Source organism: Epinephelus lanceolatus, chromosome 22 (assembly GCF_041903045.1).
Source record: "Epinephelus lanceolatus isolate andai-2023 chromosome 22, ASM4190304v1, whole genome shotgun sequence".
Taxonomy (NCBI): Eukaryota; Metazoa; Chordata; class Actinopteri; order Perciformes; family Serranidae; genus Epinephelus; species Epinephelus lanceolatus.
In genome coordinates this window covers 4,781,317-4,799,886 of record NC_135755.1, presented here as the reverse complement: position 1 = coordinate 4,799,886, position 18,570 = coordinate 4,781,317, and the positions used below count along the sequence as shown (strand labels likewise).

General features: G+C 38.6%; 1 protein-coding gene across 3 annotated transcripts; it reads left to right on the top strand.

Annotated features, from left to right (window-relative positions):
- The first annotated feature begins 34 nt into the window (after positions 1-34).
- Positions 35-18,281, top strand: LOC117245952 (uncharacterized). 3 transcript variants are annotated; one of them, XM_078163917.1, is made up of 12 exons: positions 35-152; positions 2,445-2,543; positions 3,785-3,858; positions 4,627-4,741; positions 8,160-8,216; positions 9,038-9,103; positions 10,109-10,174; positions 10,471-10,545; positions 10,973-11,029; positions 14,439-14,543; positions 14,999-15,064; positions 15,263-18,281. In XM_078163917.1, exons 2-12 carry the CDS (start codon positions 2,486-2,488, stop codon positions 15,784-15,786), a joined length of 1,263 nt encoding a protein of 420 aa, XP_078020043.1. In that variant the 5' UTR covers positions 35-152; positions 2,445-2,485; the 3' UTR covers positions 15,787-18,281. The 3 variants fall into 3 exon arrangements, with proteins under 3 accessions (XP_078020043.1, XP_078020045.1, XP_078020044.1); XM_078163919.1 differs by lacking the exon at positions 9,038-9,103; XM_078163918.1 differs by lacking the exon at positions 14,999-15,064.
- The last annotated feature ends 289 nt before the right edge of the window (positions 18,282-18,570 follow it).

The following is an 18,570-nucleotide window of genomic DNA, read 5'->3' as shown; positions in this document are numbered from 1 at the left end:
ACATGAACATGATTTGAGGCTATAACAGGCTGTAAAACTTGGTGAACACACTCTATCTAATTTCTAGACCATGGTTAAAGTGCAACATATTTTATTTGAGGACGTTGACTGAGCAGCTTGTTGGTGAGCTGAAGCTTTGATACACACGACAGGTATGAAGACTTAAACAGAAATTATTCTCTTATACATTTGTTAGTGAGAAGTTGGAATTACATAGCAAGGTTTTTGCAAAATATGAGAGGTTAATTGCACCAGGAACTGTAACTGGAATGGCAATAATGCGTTTCCTCATTTGAAATTTCTAAAAATGGAATATTATCCATTGTGAATCATCAGTAATTTTGGAAAGATTTTGAATAGATTGAATGTCAATTCCTGGCTGTACTTGAAACTTTAGATTAAAGTACTTCTCAAATTCCTTTCACTGCAAATGCAAAGCACAGACAGGTACAAGCGTACCTTTATAATTGTAGGACATATACCCACACACAAAAAAAAATCCTAACACTTGGTTGAAGGAGTTTGAACCAACTTGTAAACCATTTGCTGACTAACTTAAAGCTGCATTAATTCACAATTTATGCAACAAATGGAAAAAAAGTAATCAAATGACTATTAAAATTTAAAGGTAACTAACCTCTTTAGGATCACATTTATGGTTCAATCTTTACAGCAGCAGCTGGCATCCATTTACAGAAAGCTTCGATAAACCTACCGTACAAACCCTGTCCAGCACAAACCAGCAGAAAGACAAACAGACATGAGTTGGACAAGAAAAATGAATAATATAATTTTGATTTATTCATTAATTTTTCCTTTTGGCTTTTATTGAAGGACGAACTATCTTAACATTTTGGGTCAGTGCCGTAGCTTCTCTTTTATTGTTGTTGTTTGTTGATGTGCTTGTCATAATGCATAAATGTAAAGGTATCTTTAAAACGCACCATAACCTATTTTGTGTGCATTTAAGGGTCAATCAAAAATCATCAATCCTCCTGGATATGTTTATTTAATCTGTTACCATATTTGATCATATTTGATTATAACCCCTCCATAGGACTCTGGGCCTTTTTCTCTTTTTCTCATGTCTGTGCTTTTTCTTTATGTGTGTCTTATTATGTTTTGTAAACTGCTGCAATTTTGGCCAGGCCTTGCTCGTAAAAGAGATCTTTTGATCTCAAGCAAATCTGCCTGGTAAAATAAAGGTTAAATGAAAAAAAAAAATATATATATATATATATATATATAAATTATTCATTATTGATAATGTTTGCATTATTAACAGAATTTATAATCTGCCACTCAAAGTGATTTGTGGCTGGTGGTCCTTACTTTCTCTGTTCAAAGTTCCAGGTTTTTAGAGGGGAACATAACACGTTTAACACCGTGTCATGTTCAGGTCCTTGCACACTAAGTCCATGTTTTTTGTATAGCCTACGCTTTTTTAATCTATCATCCGGTAAAAATCTTTATTCACAGAAACCTTGTACACTCAGTCCGAAGCATATTATTGTTATTTTCATTTCAAAAATGTGCAACGTTGGACAAAATACAAAGACACATTTGCTCCCTTGCTACTTTCCGTGAAAGTTATGTCCCTGTTGTTGCCACTTTCTGCCTGCATCTTGCATTTGGCACTGCGGCGACCTGTTGTGAAATGTTACTTACTGTGTGACTATTATATTGCACTCTTCTGTACTTGCTGTTGTGCATTATTACATAAACTAACATAACCATCTCTGTGTTATGAAAGATTTCAAGAAGGATGTTGCTTCTTTATGTTTCCACCTCTTTTTCTTGTTACACCACATTTTCTTTGCTGCTTCTTGGTCAACAACTGGTTAAGGTTTTATTAAATTGTGCACAAAAAACTACTGTATTAAGATTAGAGAAAGATGGCGGTGGTCATAGTAAATATGAAACAATGTTGACTTTTGATAAGGAAAAGGATGTGTGTAGTCGTCTCCTGTTTCAAAGTCCAACTTCTATAAACTCTATTTAATCAGGTAATATTGTTGACATCGAGATTGTTCTCAAGAGAGACCTGAAAACATATATGATTTCACATCTTGTGATTCATGTCTTCTTTTGCATGATTTTATTTTTCAACCCCTTTCTGTTTCTGCCAGGTGTACATTTGACAATGTTTGATCAACATGGAATGAAATAACAATATAAAAAAACTTCTTATAAATTTGAGATACTTGAAATTGCAAAAATAGGTTGTATAAGTCATTATAATACACAACTTTTGCTGTTGTTTGTCTTGGGAGGACTGTCATTCTGTGAAGTTTTGAACAGGTCCAAATGGCACCTAACCATTTTTTGTGAAATTTGAAACAAATTAAATTGAATGCATACAACTCAGCTGTGCCTCTGCATGTCTGTTGATTATTTACTTATAGTGTTCAATAAGTGGTATGTTGTGTGTTTTATTTTTCCAGGTGATTTGGTCTTATCCACTCCAATATACTAAATCTCAATCATGGATGTTCGAATGCTGCAATCTTTGACGTTTTTACTGACTCTGCTTCCATGGTCTAGTAAGTAAAAATAATTTTATTAAATATTTTGGATTACTTCATTAAATTCAATGAATAGTAATAATAATAATAATAATTACATATTTTGTTCTTAAAGTGCTTTTCTAGTACTCAAAGACACTTTACATTACTTAAAAATGATCATAAAATAGGCTACAATAGAATATGCACAACATCAATCACACATTAAAAACCATTTTGAAAATATGGGTGATTTGAACTGGGAGAGGTAGGTGCAGTCTCAAATGTGTTTGGGGAGAGTGTTCCTGAGGGAGGGAGCAGCTATGGAGAAGGCTCTGTTGCCCCAGATCCAGTGCTTGGTCCTGAGAGGTGCAGGAAGGAGCGTGGTGGTGGAGCAGGTCAGTGAGGTAGAAGGGGGCCTGGTTATGGAGGGCTTTATAAGTGAGGAGAAGTTGTGGGACAGGGAGCCAGTGGAGGTTCTGAAGGACAGGGGTGATTGCAGGAGCAGGAATGTGTGAGCAGACGGGCAGCAGAGTTCTGGATGTATTTGAGTTTATTTAGGATTTTGGATGATACACCATAAAGAATGATGTTACAGTCGGTACTGTAAGTGATGAAGGCATGGATGAGAGTTTAAGCAGCAGAGGGGGAGAGTTATGGGCAGAGACCAGCTACGTTTTTTTAGGTGGAAGAAGGCAGTACTGGTGATGATTTGAATGACATGTTTTCTGAAAGAGAGGTTTTTATTGAAATTGACTCGGAGGTTGCAGGTGTGTGGGGAGGAAAGCAGAGTGGGATTGTCAATGGTGAGGCAGAAGTTGTGAGAGGTTTTGGTGACAGTTATGGGACGGATGATGGACATGTCAGACTTTTTCACAGTTCAGTTTGAGGAAGTTTACTTGCATCCAGGACTTGATGTCATTGAGGCAGGTGGTCACAGTAGAGTTTCAGTGGTGATGGATGGAGTGAAGATGTAGCACTGGATGGCTAGTTGAGGCCATGGCTGCAAATGATGTTGCCAAGGGGGAGTATGTAAAGGATGAATGGGAGGGGACCAAGCACTGAACCGAGGGGGACACCTTGTATGAAGTATGGTAATAGAAGTACGAAGTACTTAAAGTTTGCTTTAATATAACTGAACTAATAAAAACAGTTTATTTTCATTTTTTAAATGGTTAAATACCTTAAGCTCACTTTAACTGTTATGAAATTCAGTTTTAGTTTGACCAAAACACTGTTGTGCTTCTGCGTCTTGTTCAATTTCACACTCTTCTTCTCAGGGGACAATGGAGAGGTACAGCCTCCATTGGAAGGTCTGAAGAAACAGAGGAATCAAAAACTGCAATCGGTGAAGGTAAGAAAAGAAAAAGACAGGAGGATAAGAAGAATAGAATATCAACCACAGGAAACTGAAGCAGTCATAATTGGCAGATATATTCCATATTATCTACTATCATCCTGTCCGATATGTCTTGTCAATATTTTTCCTCCCAAAAAAATTATAATATACTGTATTTTTTTCATGAGGTTGGCACAGAGGAAAGACAAAAGGTCTTTTCCTGTTACTCACAGTTGTCTTGGAGGATATTTGAGAAAAAGTGTCATGCTAATTTTAGTCCAGCAGGTGAAAAAGGGGTTTGCCACTGCTGACTGTCATGGAAAGTGTCCACCAAACTCAGCTGCACTGCAGCTGCCAGACACAATCTCCTGCCTATCTAGCTGATGTGCTGATGTCCACTGGATGACCAGCTTATACACCTCTTCTTTCTCTGCTATTTTGTGTGGTTTTGGTTAAAAAATTAAGATTTTTAGTTGTATCACGAGAAATGTAAGATCCAGTGTTTTTGGAAAAATCAGGATATTTCCACCTCTGATTCATAAATATTTGACCATTATGTCTTGAACAGTTCCTTCAGCAACTTAGTATCACACTTCCAAAAAGTTAGGGCATGTACATGGCTCTTGCTTCAGGTCTGAACCTTTAACAGTGATTGATCAACTGCATTGCATTTTTACAAAGACAATTCAACAACACTCACTTGATACTTTTGTATACTAACTCAGACATGTATCTGCTCTTTCTTATTTTTCTTTGTAAATTACAGTTGGTTTTATTTTTCAGAACTCCAGGATGTACGAATTATCACCTCATTCTGTGCTCAGTGCCATCAGTGGATTACTTTCCCTTCCCGCCCTCACCTTTGTTGTCTTCCTTCTGCTCATACAGACTTCTGAAGGTACAGTAAATTATACAAAAACACACCAGTTTCAGCTCTGTGTTTTTTTTGTTTTGTTTTTTTTTGTCTTCATTAGACAGCAGTGTACAGTGAAGAGGTGACAGGATGCCCCACAGCATTACTGAAAGAACTTCTTTAAAAAGAAACTTTTTTTTTTCAATTATGCTGCATGTTGATACCATCATGATCTCACAGAAATAGATGAAATGACCACGACCTCCGAACAACACATCATGTGTTGGCAGCATACTCTCATCCCAATTTCTCAATTACAACCATTTGTCAGTGGACCTGATACCCTACTGCGTCAGGGGCAGGGATGGGCAGTATAAAATACATATTTACATATATAAAATACATATTTCAATTACATTTGAGAATTTTGTAATTCTTATTTGATAAGGCCGATAAAAAGCAAATGTAATTTCTAACAAAATACTTATGAGTGGAGTAATTTTGTATTTAGAATACTCAAAATACTTTCTCCATGAATCAAAAAACAAAAATAATAGGCTACACATTCTTATAATATTGGATGTAACAATATTTTTTATATGCATATATATATATATATATATATATATATATATATATATATATATATATATATATGTATATATGTATATATGTATATATTTGTATCTATATGTTTTTTGAAACTTGGGCCATTCAATGTGCCCTTCAGTGACCTAGTGGTCTGTTTTACTGGACTGTGCATGACATAGGAAACTATATGTTGTTGTGGTTGATGCTTGGGATGAGTCTGCTACAAATGAATTGCCTCACGTGGACTCAGTAAAGTTGTCTGAATCTAAATCTGAATCAATAGATAATATTTTAGGGTAGCCTACATGCCCCTAGCTTTTTTTTTTCTCTTATTTGTTTGAAAAAAGTTGAACACAGGGCTGCAAAGGCTCCAAATTAGACAGCAAACAAGTTAACTAGCTACAGTAGCTACAGTGTTGTTGTGCCGTACAAGGATTTCTAACAAAGGCCTACACTTTATCCATAAACTTTTGGGCCTACATGTAACAATCAAAGCCTGAGACCACATGTTGGCGCCCAAAAGAACAAAGGAATCAGTCAACCCCCTTTCTCTGTGTGAATCAGCTGATTCAACCCCCAACACAGCACCCCAGCTGACCAGCAGCAACAAGGACGCACGAGGAATGACCGACACATCACTCCACCTTCTGCAACAGTAAGAGGCTTTAGCTCTGGGCAGATATTAGTTAGTGTGTGTTTTCTTTTTAAGTTTTGTAAGGGCTTGTTGATACGGACCGCCGTGTCCGATTTTGGCTGCATTGATATTGTAAAAATATTGCCTGTGTTGGTGCTGTCTGTTATTCTCCTGCCCGTTTGTGTCTGCTTGTAATACGTAGTGATCCGACCTCGTCGGACCGCTATTGTGTCGCCCCGCACACGGGATTGATCAGTACTTCGGCTGTGTTGGTTCAATGTCCAGATTCACGCCGCTCACCAGCTGAGCCGAGCGCGTCTCTGCGTAACACAGACGGGTTACGGCATCTCGATACCGCCTGCGTGACCACACTGCTGAGTGCTTCCCTTTCTCTCTTCCTCTCTTCCACTAACCTACACTTGGAGCCGAGCAATTTGAACTTCCCTCTCTACCCGCTCCCCTCCTTTTTTTGAGTCCCGTGCTTTCTTGGCGAGCCACCATTGCGTGACGTAGCTTGCAGCGTCACAGCCGCCATCTTGCTACGCTCACACACCTCTCTCTCTCTCACACACCCACTCGCTCAGACACACACACACACACACACACACTCACACATTCTCGCTCACTCGACCACTTTCTTCCACACCCTCTCTCACACACACACATACATACACATACACACACACACACACATTCTCGCTCACTCACCCACTTTCTCCCACACCCTCATACACACCCACACACACACACACACACACACACCCTTCTTGATGCTTGCTGGTTGATTCAGTAGTGTTTTATAGTTGATAGGGTTTATGGAGCAATGTTGATGTTGGTTGTAAATTAATGTCATCAGTGTGAATAAACCCTGTTATACTGCAAAGAGAGGTTGCTCTGGTTTTTCATTGTATACTGTGATGAAGCTGGTTGACAAAGTCAGTGCCTGAGCTCCACTCCTTCCTGTTCATCTTATAGTTGCTGATATCTCCCTAGAATTAGCTTCCTAAGTGAACACTCTTGAGATTGAATTTACGTCTGATCATCGGCCCGGGTTTTCCCGGTGGTGCCCCGCTGTAAGCTAATTTGATTATTATGCTTACGTAATAATTAATTAATTATTAATTAATTAATCAAATATTTTAATAATCCATAATTAATATTAATAATTATGAATTATTGCCAATGATCATATTTAGCTCCTCCTCTTCCCAACAGTGTCTTTAGGCTTTTTGAGTTATTCACAAAAATATTTGAAACGGTTAGTATAGCGCCACCTATGAACGAATCGTGGGCATTCTTTCTGGTATAGTTACTCATGGTCTCTAGTTGCAGTATGCAAATTTTAAGCATTTTAAGCAATGCCTTTTTGAGTTATTCATGAAAAGCTTTGTGGACCAACCAACTGACCGACCAACCGACCGACAGAGTGACCTATAGAGCTGCAGCTCGCTGCTAAAAAGAAAAAGAAAAAAGTATTTACTGTATTTGAAAATACAAAATACATGTATTTTATTTTGATACATTTTTGGCACCAGTACTTTGTATTTTATTTTATTTTTTTGAGGGGTAGGTATTTCTGCTGTTCCGCAGTTCTTATTTCTGCATGGGGGCCTATGGCGATTTACTCTATTTTGGAGCCAGCCTCAAGTGGCCATTAGAGGAACTGCAATTCTTGGCACTTTCACATTGACTTCATTTCTCAGCCTCAGAGGTTGCTACTTGGTGTCATAAGGCCACAGAAGGGGTCTCTGTGTGTTGATGTCTGACACCAAGATCGCTGACAAAACTGTGGTCTTTGCAGAGTTGGGAGTGAAATTACGTGGTGGTGGCCCGGTTGGGCTGAGGCCTCAAAACTATTTGGTTAGGTTAAGAAGAAAAATGGTGTTTTTGGTTATAATAACTACATTTGTTACATACTGGATGTTAGATGTCATAAAGTGACATAAGTACTTCACATAATGTGCTTTAACTACATGAAAGGACATCAAATTAAGAGATGTCAACAACGACTTTTTGTTTCTCATGAGAAACGAACAGCGGCCTCTCGGTTGAAAGTCTGATGTTTGTTTGAAACAGATGATGATATATGTAACACAGTTTATTTTTTTGTTACTGATAGACCTAAAGTCACACATGAACTGGAATTTTAGTGTTCACTGAAACATACCTAACCTAATTCACCTATCTCTGGCAACATATATTAACATTTGGATGCTGTGTATTCTTATGTTTTTAAAGGGGATGAAGTGATCTCATCTGTCAGGCCATCATTCAGGTTCAGCACAACATCAGCAGGTAAACAAGGAGACACACATCAGCTACTACAATCTCATCATACACTGTAGACCAGTTGAGTGGAATGTTAAATAATATGACACAATTAATATCCATAATAGCAGCTAACAGCCAGTTGCCATCACACATGAAACTGAATGTATCTAGTCCTACTCAGGCTGCAGCATTAATCTTGTACTCATTGTCATGGACTGAAAGAGAAAACCAGCAGCAGGCAGTGCAGAGAATATTTGATTCTGAGCCCAGCCCACCGGGTATGATATCCTGTGAAAATGAAGGCTCAGTTTAAGGCACAAAAGAAGTGCTTTTGTTTTCCTCAGTAGCTAATGGTAGCTATCACCAGTCACTCAATAGTATCCATGTGCAGTATGTAAGAGAATAGCTTTTCCTGTCTATTGCTTCATAAGTTTGTTTGCTTTGTTTTGATAGTAATTTACTTTGTTTTACGTGTTTAAGTGTTGAATTAGAGATGTCGTATTAACAAGCAGGCAACTAGAGCTTTAGTTTCACCTTGGTTTGTTGTGGCTGATATTAGGATGTGTTTTTGTCACTCACCTTTACAACCTTTGTTGATTGCTTTGAATAAATGCTTAAAGGTGAGTGTGTTGATATTTATATTTAATACCCATATATTTGTGTTATATTTGCTCTGCTCTGAGGAAAACAGAATGCAATCCTGTTATCTTTGTGAGACTTGCAACAATAGTAGGCTACCACTTGGAGACACTAGGGGGTTGGGGTGGAGGAAAACAAAAATTTAAAAGTAAAGATATCTTTTCGGGCATCAGTGTGCCTCCATTTACTGTCTACTGTTTTTACAGGGGATGACGTGACCTCATCTGATTGGCCATCAGTAAAGACCACCACCACACCACCACCACCATCTGGTAAATGAGTAAATGTATTTCATTAATAGATTAAATTGTCAATACAGTGCATCTGTGTGTAAATGAAAGTATTTATTTTTATTTTGCCGTGTATTTTAGAAATGCCAAGCTTGCATAACCTGACTACCCCGTTATGTGTTATGTTATGTTTAGTAAAGTCATTTGTAGGGAACATCTTCAGGATGAGACCTGATGCCCATCACAGTTTTTTAGGATTTTTTTAATTTGAAGAAGAACTTAATTTCCACTGGTTGATCACAATTTCTGTGCTGTTTCATTAAGATGATAAATACATCACAGTGTCTCACCTATATGTAGTTTTTATTGTGTTCATACGGGGTTACATTTGTAAAGTGGCTCACACTGAAATTAACCGCACCATTTTGCCACATTTAGCTTCAAACATTTAAAAAGGTAGTGTGATTTTTTTTTAAAATCACTTTTTACCACATTTACAGCACTATTTGAAATATGTTAAATATAATTTGTCACAGTTAAATCTAAATATTAAATGTTAAACCTAAATGTTAAATGTTAAATCCAAATGTTAAATCGAAACCTAAATGTTAAATGTTAAATCTGAATGTTAAATCGAAATCTAAATGTTAAATTGAAATAGAAATCCTAATCTAAATGTTAAATCTAAATGTTAAATATTAAATCTAAATGTTTAATCTAAATCTGAATGTTTAATCTAAATCTAAATGTTAAATATAAATCGAAATGTTAAATCGAAATGTTAAATGTAAATCGAAATGTTAAATGTTAAATCCAAATTTTAAATCGAAATATAAATGTTAAATCGAAATGTTAAATGTTAAATCTAAATGTGCTTGGTGAAACTAAATATTTAGCTAATATGCAAATTCACAATGGAGGTCAGCGGAATTACCAAAATAAAAGCCTGGGTGGTCAGACCGTGTTTATAGCATCAAATAACAAATTAAAACTATTGGACTGTATTATTATTACTAGATTAAAACTAACTGTCTGCTGTTTTTACAGGGGATGACGTGACCTCATCTGATTGGCCATCAGTAAAGACCACCACACCACCACCACCACCATCAGGTAAATGAGTAATGGATTAAATTGTCAATACAATAAATCTGTGTATAAATAAAAGTATTTATTTTTATTTTGCCATGTATTTTAGGAAGGAAATGCCAAGCTTGCGTAACCTGACTACCCCGTTATGTGTTATGTTATGTTCAGTGAAGTCATTTGTAGGGAACATCTTCAGGATGAGGCCTGAGCCCCATCAGAGTTTTTCAGATTTTTCAGTTTAAAGAAGAAATTAATTTCCTCCGGTTAATCTGATGCCCAGCTAAGCAATAAAAATGATTTGTTAAATGCTTTCTCAACAGGTGAACGTGCCTTTGAAAAGGAAAAGGAAATGATGGAGGAGGAGACAGAAGAAACCAGCAAATTTTTAACTACAGGTGCACTATTGAATGTAACAGTGTTTGACTTTGAAGTTAATTCGACAGTTTCAAACTGGGGAGGCAGGTATCAGCAAGATAGTGTCTTGAAGCTCTTCAGCATCAACACATTCCCTTTTAGCCAACCACAACTAGCTGAACCAGCTTAACTCAGTCTCTAATACCTACATTGAATAACAGCAGCTTGATATTTTGAACACAATTTTTTCTAGTTGATCTTTTACTGAACGTAAGCCTGAAGTTAAACCTGAATTGGACTTTCTGTTCTTACGGAAACATTTAACTTGAAACACTTAAGCTTAAAAATTTTACATCTCCTATCAATTGTCAGTATATGTGGGACAATGTATAAAGTGATATTTGGATGCTGTATTTGTATTGTTAGACCTCACAGTGTTTCCATTTATTCTGTCTCCTGTTCTTACAGAGGATGATACGTTTGCATATGACTGCCAATATCTGGAGTTTGACACAATACCAAAAGGTAAATGAGTAGATGTATTTTATTAACTGCTGACATTATCAGGTGTTTCTCTTCAGAAAGTGTATAAACTTCAGTCAAAATGCAGTACTGGTGATGATAATGATAATTACAGTTTGTGTGATATATAAAAGCTAAAAGACGTATTAAACCTTGTTAAACTCAATTCTCTGCTGTTGTATTTGCATCTCTGCAGACGTATACAACACAATCTCCACTTAAATTAAGAAATGCTTTTTGTCACACATCATCAACTGTATTCAAGCTCAGTATTTGCAGCACAGTCTATATAGGGCATATAAGAGGTCTGTGTTGTAATATTTGTGCATATTTAGAAACCTTTTGATATTCACGTCTTTCATAACGTGTCATGGTAGGTGTGTTTCCTCATCTGACCAGAAATATTGGCTTCATCTTGGGGCCTGCACCTCTACCACAGCCTTGCAAACTGTTGGCGAGTTGGTTTGTTTACAACGTGTCCATGACAATGCACAGAGCAGACTGGAAACAGACAAGAGGCTTGTGTTGCAAGCTGCGGTAAAAATAACTGAGACACACATTCTAAGTGGGATGTATTCATATCCAAAGAATGCCTTCGAAACCCAAATAATACTGGCGTATGCAGCCTGAAATTGTCAAATACCATCCCTTTGTCTACAGTTTTGGTGTCAGACACCAATGCAAAAACCTTTCACAGTGTTATGATACACTGCTGGTCGGCTGATGACACCTGTTGCAGCAGTATGACATGCAAATTGACTGGCTGGATGGCACCAGTGGCGTATCCAGGACATTTTTACTGGGGTGGCCAAGATGGGACACAAAGCTAGTGTGGGGTGGCCATGGCATAGCGAAGTATAATGCCACGTACGCAGCCAACCCCAGTTTGAATCCTGGCCGGAGGAACTTTGCTGCATGTCACATCCCCTCTCTCTCCCGTGATTTCCTGTCTCGCAACTGTCAAATAAAGGTGTCTATGCAGGTAAAAAAATATTTGGAAAAAAAAAAAGAGTCATTTTTTTTATTCCATTTCCACCTATCACAGTCCTCAGGAATCTCTGGTTATTTTAACATGTCGATTTTTAATCAGTAATTATGTTCAGGATAGAGTACAAATTTTCTAAGAGCCATTTCCTTATAGTGGATTAAAGTCCTCATCTCTTCACAAGTTAGATTAGGGTAGCAATATTCAACTGCTCTTAACTCATCCTATAGAACAACATTAATCAGTCATCAGCTCATCATCTGTGTCACCTGTATTGTTACCTGTGTTTGCTCTAATTGAGGCGCCATCTTGTGGTTACATAAAAACACAGCAATCCAGGCAACAGAACAAACCAAAAAATTCAAATCAAAGCTTAATACTTAAAGATAGGCCTTATTAAAAAGTTTATCTGTGAGCAAAAGATAAAATAAGCTTGTAAGGAAAAAAGGAATATTTGTTGTTCTTTACATGCTTAGTTCATGGTATTATTTAGCTTAGATATAATTTGTTCGAGATACTGGAATTTGATTTTTTTGGTTTGTTCTTTGCCAGGTGTGTTTTTATGTAACCACAAGATGGGGCCTAAATTAGTAAAGCAAACATAGGTAACAATACAGGTGACACAGTTGAAGGCCTGATGACTGAATAATGTCATTATATATGATGCCTTATGATGTACGAAAAGGGGTCTGCCCATTTTTCCGACAGCCCATTGGTCCGATAGCCCATTGTTCCGACATCCCATTGGTCGCGGCGCACCATCAAGGTAGAAATACGCCCGCCGGGAGCCGTTCAGCACCGCGGTGGTGTTTCATTCTCTCCTCTCTATGACACTTGTATCTTGACCAGTAGCCTATTTTTGTTGCGTTGCTGATCCTCTATGGTACAAAAATACAGTAATAATCACATATCAGAACAACGGGACGTCGGACTAATGAGAGGTCGGAACAATGAGAGGTCGAAACAATGCTACGGCACCGTATGAAAATGTGCAAAAAGTGGTTTTCAACCCAGACAGTATTCATGTCCAGGGCCCTGATGAAGGCATAAATTGAAATGTTGGCTTTGGTTCAGCGTGCCGTTTTTATCCACCAGTTCTGCATTTGACGTTGTCACTGTGACCGTCCTCCTGTTTCATTAGCAGCAGCAGCAGCAGCAGATGCAGCATGCTCATCTCATGGCTGATGGCTCACCTATCAGACCTGCATGGCCATTGGCCAAATGTCCGCTGAGCAGAAATCAGCTCTCACAGCCTCAGTACGACCATTACTGTGTTAGTTAAAAATGTAAAACTGGCCCTAAATCAGCTGATTACCTGTCATCATTGATTGGCAGCATTTCTCTTGTTTCTTTTGTTGACGGACTTGACCAACTACCTATCAGATCTGGGGTGGCCAATGAGTTTTCAGGGGTGGCCCTGGCCACCCCAGGCCACCCCTCAAAATCGCCATTGGACGGCACTGGTCACATTGGTATGATACACCGCTGGATGGCATCAGCTCAAACATGCTGCCGGTAACAACATACTACAGTATAAGGAGCTAGAAATTCCCTTCGGGGGGTGGGCGTTGTGGCACGAGTCCAAAAAAACTCGGCCTTTTTCCTGGGAGCCTGGTGTTCACTTCATGTATAAATGTAGAGCCAAACCATAATGTTTTTTCTAAACCTAACCATGTGCTTTTGTTGACATTCTCAGAATGCCCATGAAACATCCTGGTACAGACTGAAGTTTACCAGCCTGTCACTCATGCTGCATTTTTAAGATCGTTCTTGGCTTTATATATCTGAAAGTCCACCACTAACATTTTCGTCACATCTCATCTCATCAACTAAAATTAAACAGAAATTTTGTCGTATTTTTTTAACATCAAGATGCATTTTGAGCTCATCACTGTATCGGTATCGTCATTAAAAAAAAAGTTGTTGATGAAACATTTTAGTTTACAAACTTTGCACTGTGGGCAAGAGCACAGAAATTCAGGAAATGAACCAGTGTTAATTTCCAACTAACTGGGGCTCAAATAACCATTTCACTGTCAAATTTATAATCAATTGAGAATTTTTCACATCAACAAAAAATTTGAGCCTAAATAAGCAATATCTTCAAATAAATTTCTTTCCAAAACATTGTAAGCCTTAAAAAACATCAACTGTATACAGAAATACAGTGTTTGATTCAACCCCCATCAGTTTTCATCTGAAAAAGACTCTCAGTATGACATTTCTGTTCATCAACAGATTCTCTGTATGATTGTGAAGTTGCTTTCATAAAGCAAGCGGTCACAGCTGTGTCTGTACAGTGTGGACCAAACTGGCAAGTTGTCTGAAATTACTTTTACAGCCCCACTGCAGAGACAGCCATCAGCACTTTGCTCTGATTACTCCTGGATTTCTAAATGCAGTGTTGTTCTGTATCCTTTATTTCAGCTGATCCGGGTATCCCCCGGGAAGTCTTGTATGCAGTGATTGGTGTCCTTGTTCTTACCCTTATTTCCACTATTGGGTGTCTTTGTTGGAGAAAGAATAATACAGGTAAGACACAGCTTCATAATCAAAGTGCTATGAATTGTTTTATCTTATTTAATATCTTCCTACAGGTGTCATTGATTCTATTTGTTTTCACTTTAATGGGTGACTGTTTAAGTTTCACCATAACCAGTGTTGAAAATAATTAAAGTAGCTCTCTGGGGTCCCAACATGTAGAGAGTCCTCAAGAATTCTGGAGTTAGATTTGTTTTTCACAAATCTGCAAATGTATAATTTCACATTATTAAAGTCAAAACTGATTACTCTACACACTTTGACAGACACATTGATTTTATTTAACAATATGTTCTCTCCAAAAAGGTGAAACCAGGTTCAGGTGAAAAGAGAAAAGAAAGACAGGTCTAAGAGAGGAAGCTACAGTATCAGCTTACTAACACAGTTTTATGGTGTTTAACATAATAAATTACAGATAAATAAAGCTGAATCACCCTCACTTTCAGAGAGAGACAAAGAGAGTGACTCAGCAGAAGGACTCTTGTCATCTTCTCCTGAGGATGTTACACCAGGTGAGCACAGAAAGTGGCAGTGAGGGAAGTAAAGAAGTACGCCTACTGTGGTTGTTGTCAGTTGAGGTGCATGTATTTGGTTGTTGATTAAGTTACCTGCACATGTTGAGAATGGATGCAGTAAAAGGGGAGCGGGCCTGACCCAGGCTGGATGCTCACAACAGTAACACTTCTGTTATTATTCTCTTTCTCATCCAGTACCAGACACTCACTCTACAACAAAACAGAAACTGACCACTGTTTCTACAGTGAGTGAACAGAGGACTGAAACGGCAGACCAAAAAGAGGAGTTCTTGTCAGCGCACAACGAAGTAGAACCAAAGGAGAACCAGAGGAAGCTTCAGGAAGCACAGACTGAAACAGCAGAAGTAAGAAAGGAACTCCAGTCACAGCTGGAGGAGGTAAAGAAAAGATGTGAGGAGAACAAAAAGAAGCTTCAGGAAGCACAGACTGAAACAGCAAAACTAAGAGATGAACTCCAGTCACAGCTGGAGGAGGTAAAGAGAAAACATGAGGAGAACAAAAAGAAGCTTGAGGACGTTGAGAGGGAACTCAACAATGACACAGAAATGACATTGGACAAAAAGCAGAAATTATTAGGGGAAAAAGAAAATTGTTTAAAGCAAAAATGGACCCTGAAAGAGATGTGCAGAGAAAAGGAGAAAGTGCTGATACTGATGGATAAACTACTGCAGGCAGTACATACTCCGGGTAAACACTAAACAGTCTAGGTCTCAGGTTGACTGTTTTTAGAACAGATCCATTAACAGGTATTTGTGTCTTTATTTCAGCAGCTGAGTCCATCATAATATATAATAACATGAGTTGTAATAAGATACGACATCAGAAGAAAACCCATAAACTCACATTGCTAGTTTGTTTTTGGAAACATCACAGGCTCATGTGTGATTAGCATGCAGTAATCAGTTACCATTATAATAATAGACCCATTTATCACGTATACGGGGCAAGAATAACCAAATTTCTATGTGTTCATGTAAACATCATATCTCGAATATAATAAAACTGGGATAAAAGCATCACTGGAATATTCATTTCTGAGCCTGTTCTCATTCGGAAGTCATCAGATACCACCACTTTGTCAGTGATTTCAGTGTCAGACCCAAAGCCAAAAGCCTCCTTCAATGGTGATATGATACACCACCGGGCAGCGTCAGTTTGTAACGTGCCCAGAAGGATCCTTTCACAGTGTTATGACATGCAGCCAGTTGTCTGCACAGCACCTGTTGTGGCAGTGTGATATACAGACAGAAGGCATCAGGTCATTACGCAGCCGGACAGCACAGATTATGTTGGTATGATAGCCTACACCGCTGGGACAGCGTCAGGTTAATATGCTTTCCATTACAATGTAATATAAAGAGCTGGAAAGTCCCTATATGGCAGTTGGGAGGGGTGATGGGTGGGTCCAACGAATCCTGGACTTTCACCCAGGGGCTGGTGTTGGTTTCCCTTATGAATGTAGAGCGTAAACCCAACAGCAGATGCAGAAGGATAACTAGCACATAATATGAAGATGTGAAAGGTCACTGACAAAGTGGCGAAATGTGACGACTTGAGGTGACAACCTGTTGCATTTAATTTAACAACAGTGAGTATCAGATTTTGAACAGGTTACGTGCCAGGCAGAATCCAATAAAATGACAATAATATAAAAACATTATAAGAACATAAAAAACAATAAAACATTAGAAAATAGAAAACAGACATTATTAGATGACAACAGCAATTAAGTAAAAGCACATTTAAAAAAGTGTGTTTTTAAGAGAGATTTAAAAGAGGACAGAGATGTGGCTCGCCTGATCTCGTCCGGCAGGTCGTTCCAGAGCGACGGGGCCCTGATAGCAAAGGCCTGGTCGCCCTTGGATTTTAATCTAGATCTTAGAATCTCTAATAGAGACCTACCGGAGGCTCTCGGGCTACGCCTTGGCTCATATGGGACTAAGCAGTCTTTGATGGTGAACAATTACAGTGTGGACAGAGGGATGCAGATCGATAATAGCAAGGGCTTGTTCAATCATATCAGCAACTTTAAAACCGGAGAAACAATATGTAATGGTGTGAGGAAGTTCAACAAATCTGACCATTGAATCGCCAAGCAACAGAACTTCATGTTGAGCGTCTGGGGAGTCCACACCGTGTCCGTAGACATCGAGTTTGGGTTCAGCTGCCCGGTAGGCAGCTAGCACCCTAGTAGCAGTGCTAGCATGTCGGCGGTTGTGTGTGTGAGTGAGATACCTCTGTGTTGACTGTGAAGGCGAGGACCGAGGAGCCGCCGGGCCGGGCTCAGCGGAGTGTGAATGGTTAGATGCTCGCGCAGGGGGAGGCACCGGGCCAGCAGCAGGTGGTTGTGCTGGGGGAGAGGAGGTAAGCCAGGCAGGTTGTCTGGCTCCAACCGCTGGAGTGCTAACAGGGTCGTTTGGGGGCCGATTGAGGGGACAGCAAATCCGTGGGTGAGGTTGGATTTTTGGCTATGGAGCGTTTTCTGTTGGCCGCTCCGAGAGGAGCCCGCAGCGGTGAAATGACAGCTGTCCAACCCAGGGAATAGCAGAGAAACTTACCACCGAGGGCCCAAACCGGGCCCGCTAGGGATGAATCAGCACTAACACTTAAGGACATGTTTAAACCTGCGACCATATATGTGATTTTTAGGGCCGCTTGTTTTGGAAGTCAGTGGAAATCGATCATCCTTTAGGTATAAGAGAGTGTTAACATTATTTGATGTTTATTACTGGAGATGAGAATATGCTATTTCAACATATGTATGCTTATAATAATGATTTGTCATTGGTAACCTATAATAAAAATGTGTATACTGTTCTTAGTGTAACACAGTGAAGCAGGAGCTTATTTTATTCTTTGTGTTGTTCACCCAAAACTAATTTGTTTTTGATTTCATTACTACACAGATAGTAAACTCCTGATCGTACAGTTTTTCGTGACCAAACTGTAAACATATCATGGAAGAATTATTAGCAACACTGTGATGTGTAGTTTAAGACAGCTGTTTATGATTGCTAAATTGTAATGTCATTTATAAAATTACTGTAATAATTATAGATCCTATGCCAATCCAAAGGGTCTGTGTATGAGCTGATATGATTATATTGTTAGGTTGTTTTCACGCTGTCATTTGATGCTTCATCATAGGACTAATCATAGGCACTTTAAATAAATTCCTTTCTGACTGATCTTCTGTGCAACGTTTTTGTGGCCTGTTTTAAATTGTATGTGTTTGTATGTGAAGACTTACGCTCAGATGAAAACATAAACAACTGTTACAAATGTGAGTAGGAACTTTATTTGTATGTAATATTCTATAACTCTCTGTAAGCACCAGTGTACAGCCTCACAAGATGTGAGCAAGACTTTTTTGTGTAGTTTAGCTCATATACAAATTGGTAATTACAAGGTTACACACTCAACATTATTACTGAAACATGGCATACACACCAGCTTATACAAACAGTGCACAGGGCTTTAGC

Bases quoted from the DNA above. Each gene is read 5' to 3' on its own strand.
- LOC117245952 (XM_078163917.1), top strand. From the start codon at position 2,486: ATGGATGTTCGAATGCTGCAATCTTTGACGTTTTTACTGACTCTGCTT. The intron at 4,742-8,159 runs GTACAGTAAATT...ATGTTTTTAAAG, and splicing joins GCTCATACAGACTTCTGAAG to GGGATGAAGTGATCTCATCT. The intron at 8,217-9,037 runs GTAAACAAGGAG...CTGTTTTTACAG, and splicing joins GTTCAGCACAACATCAGCAG to GGGATGACGTGACCTCATCT.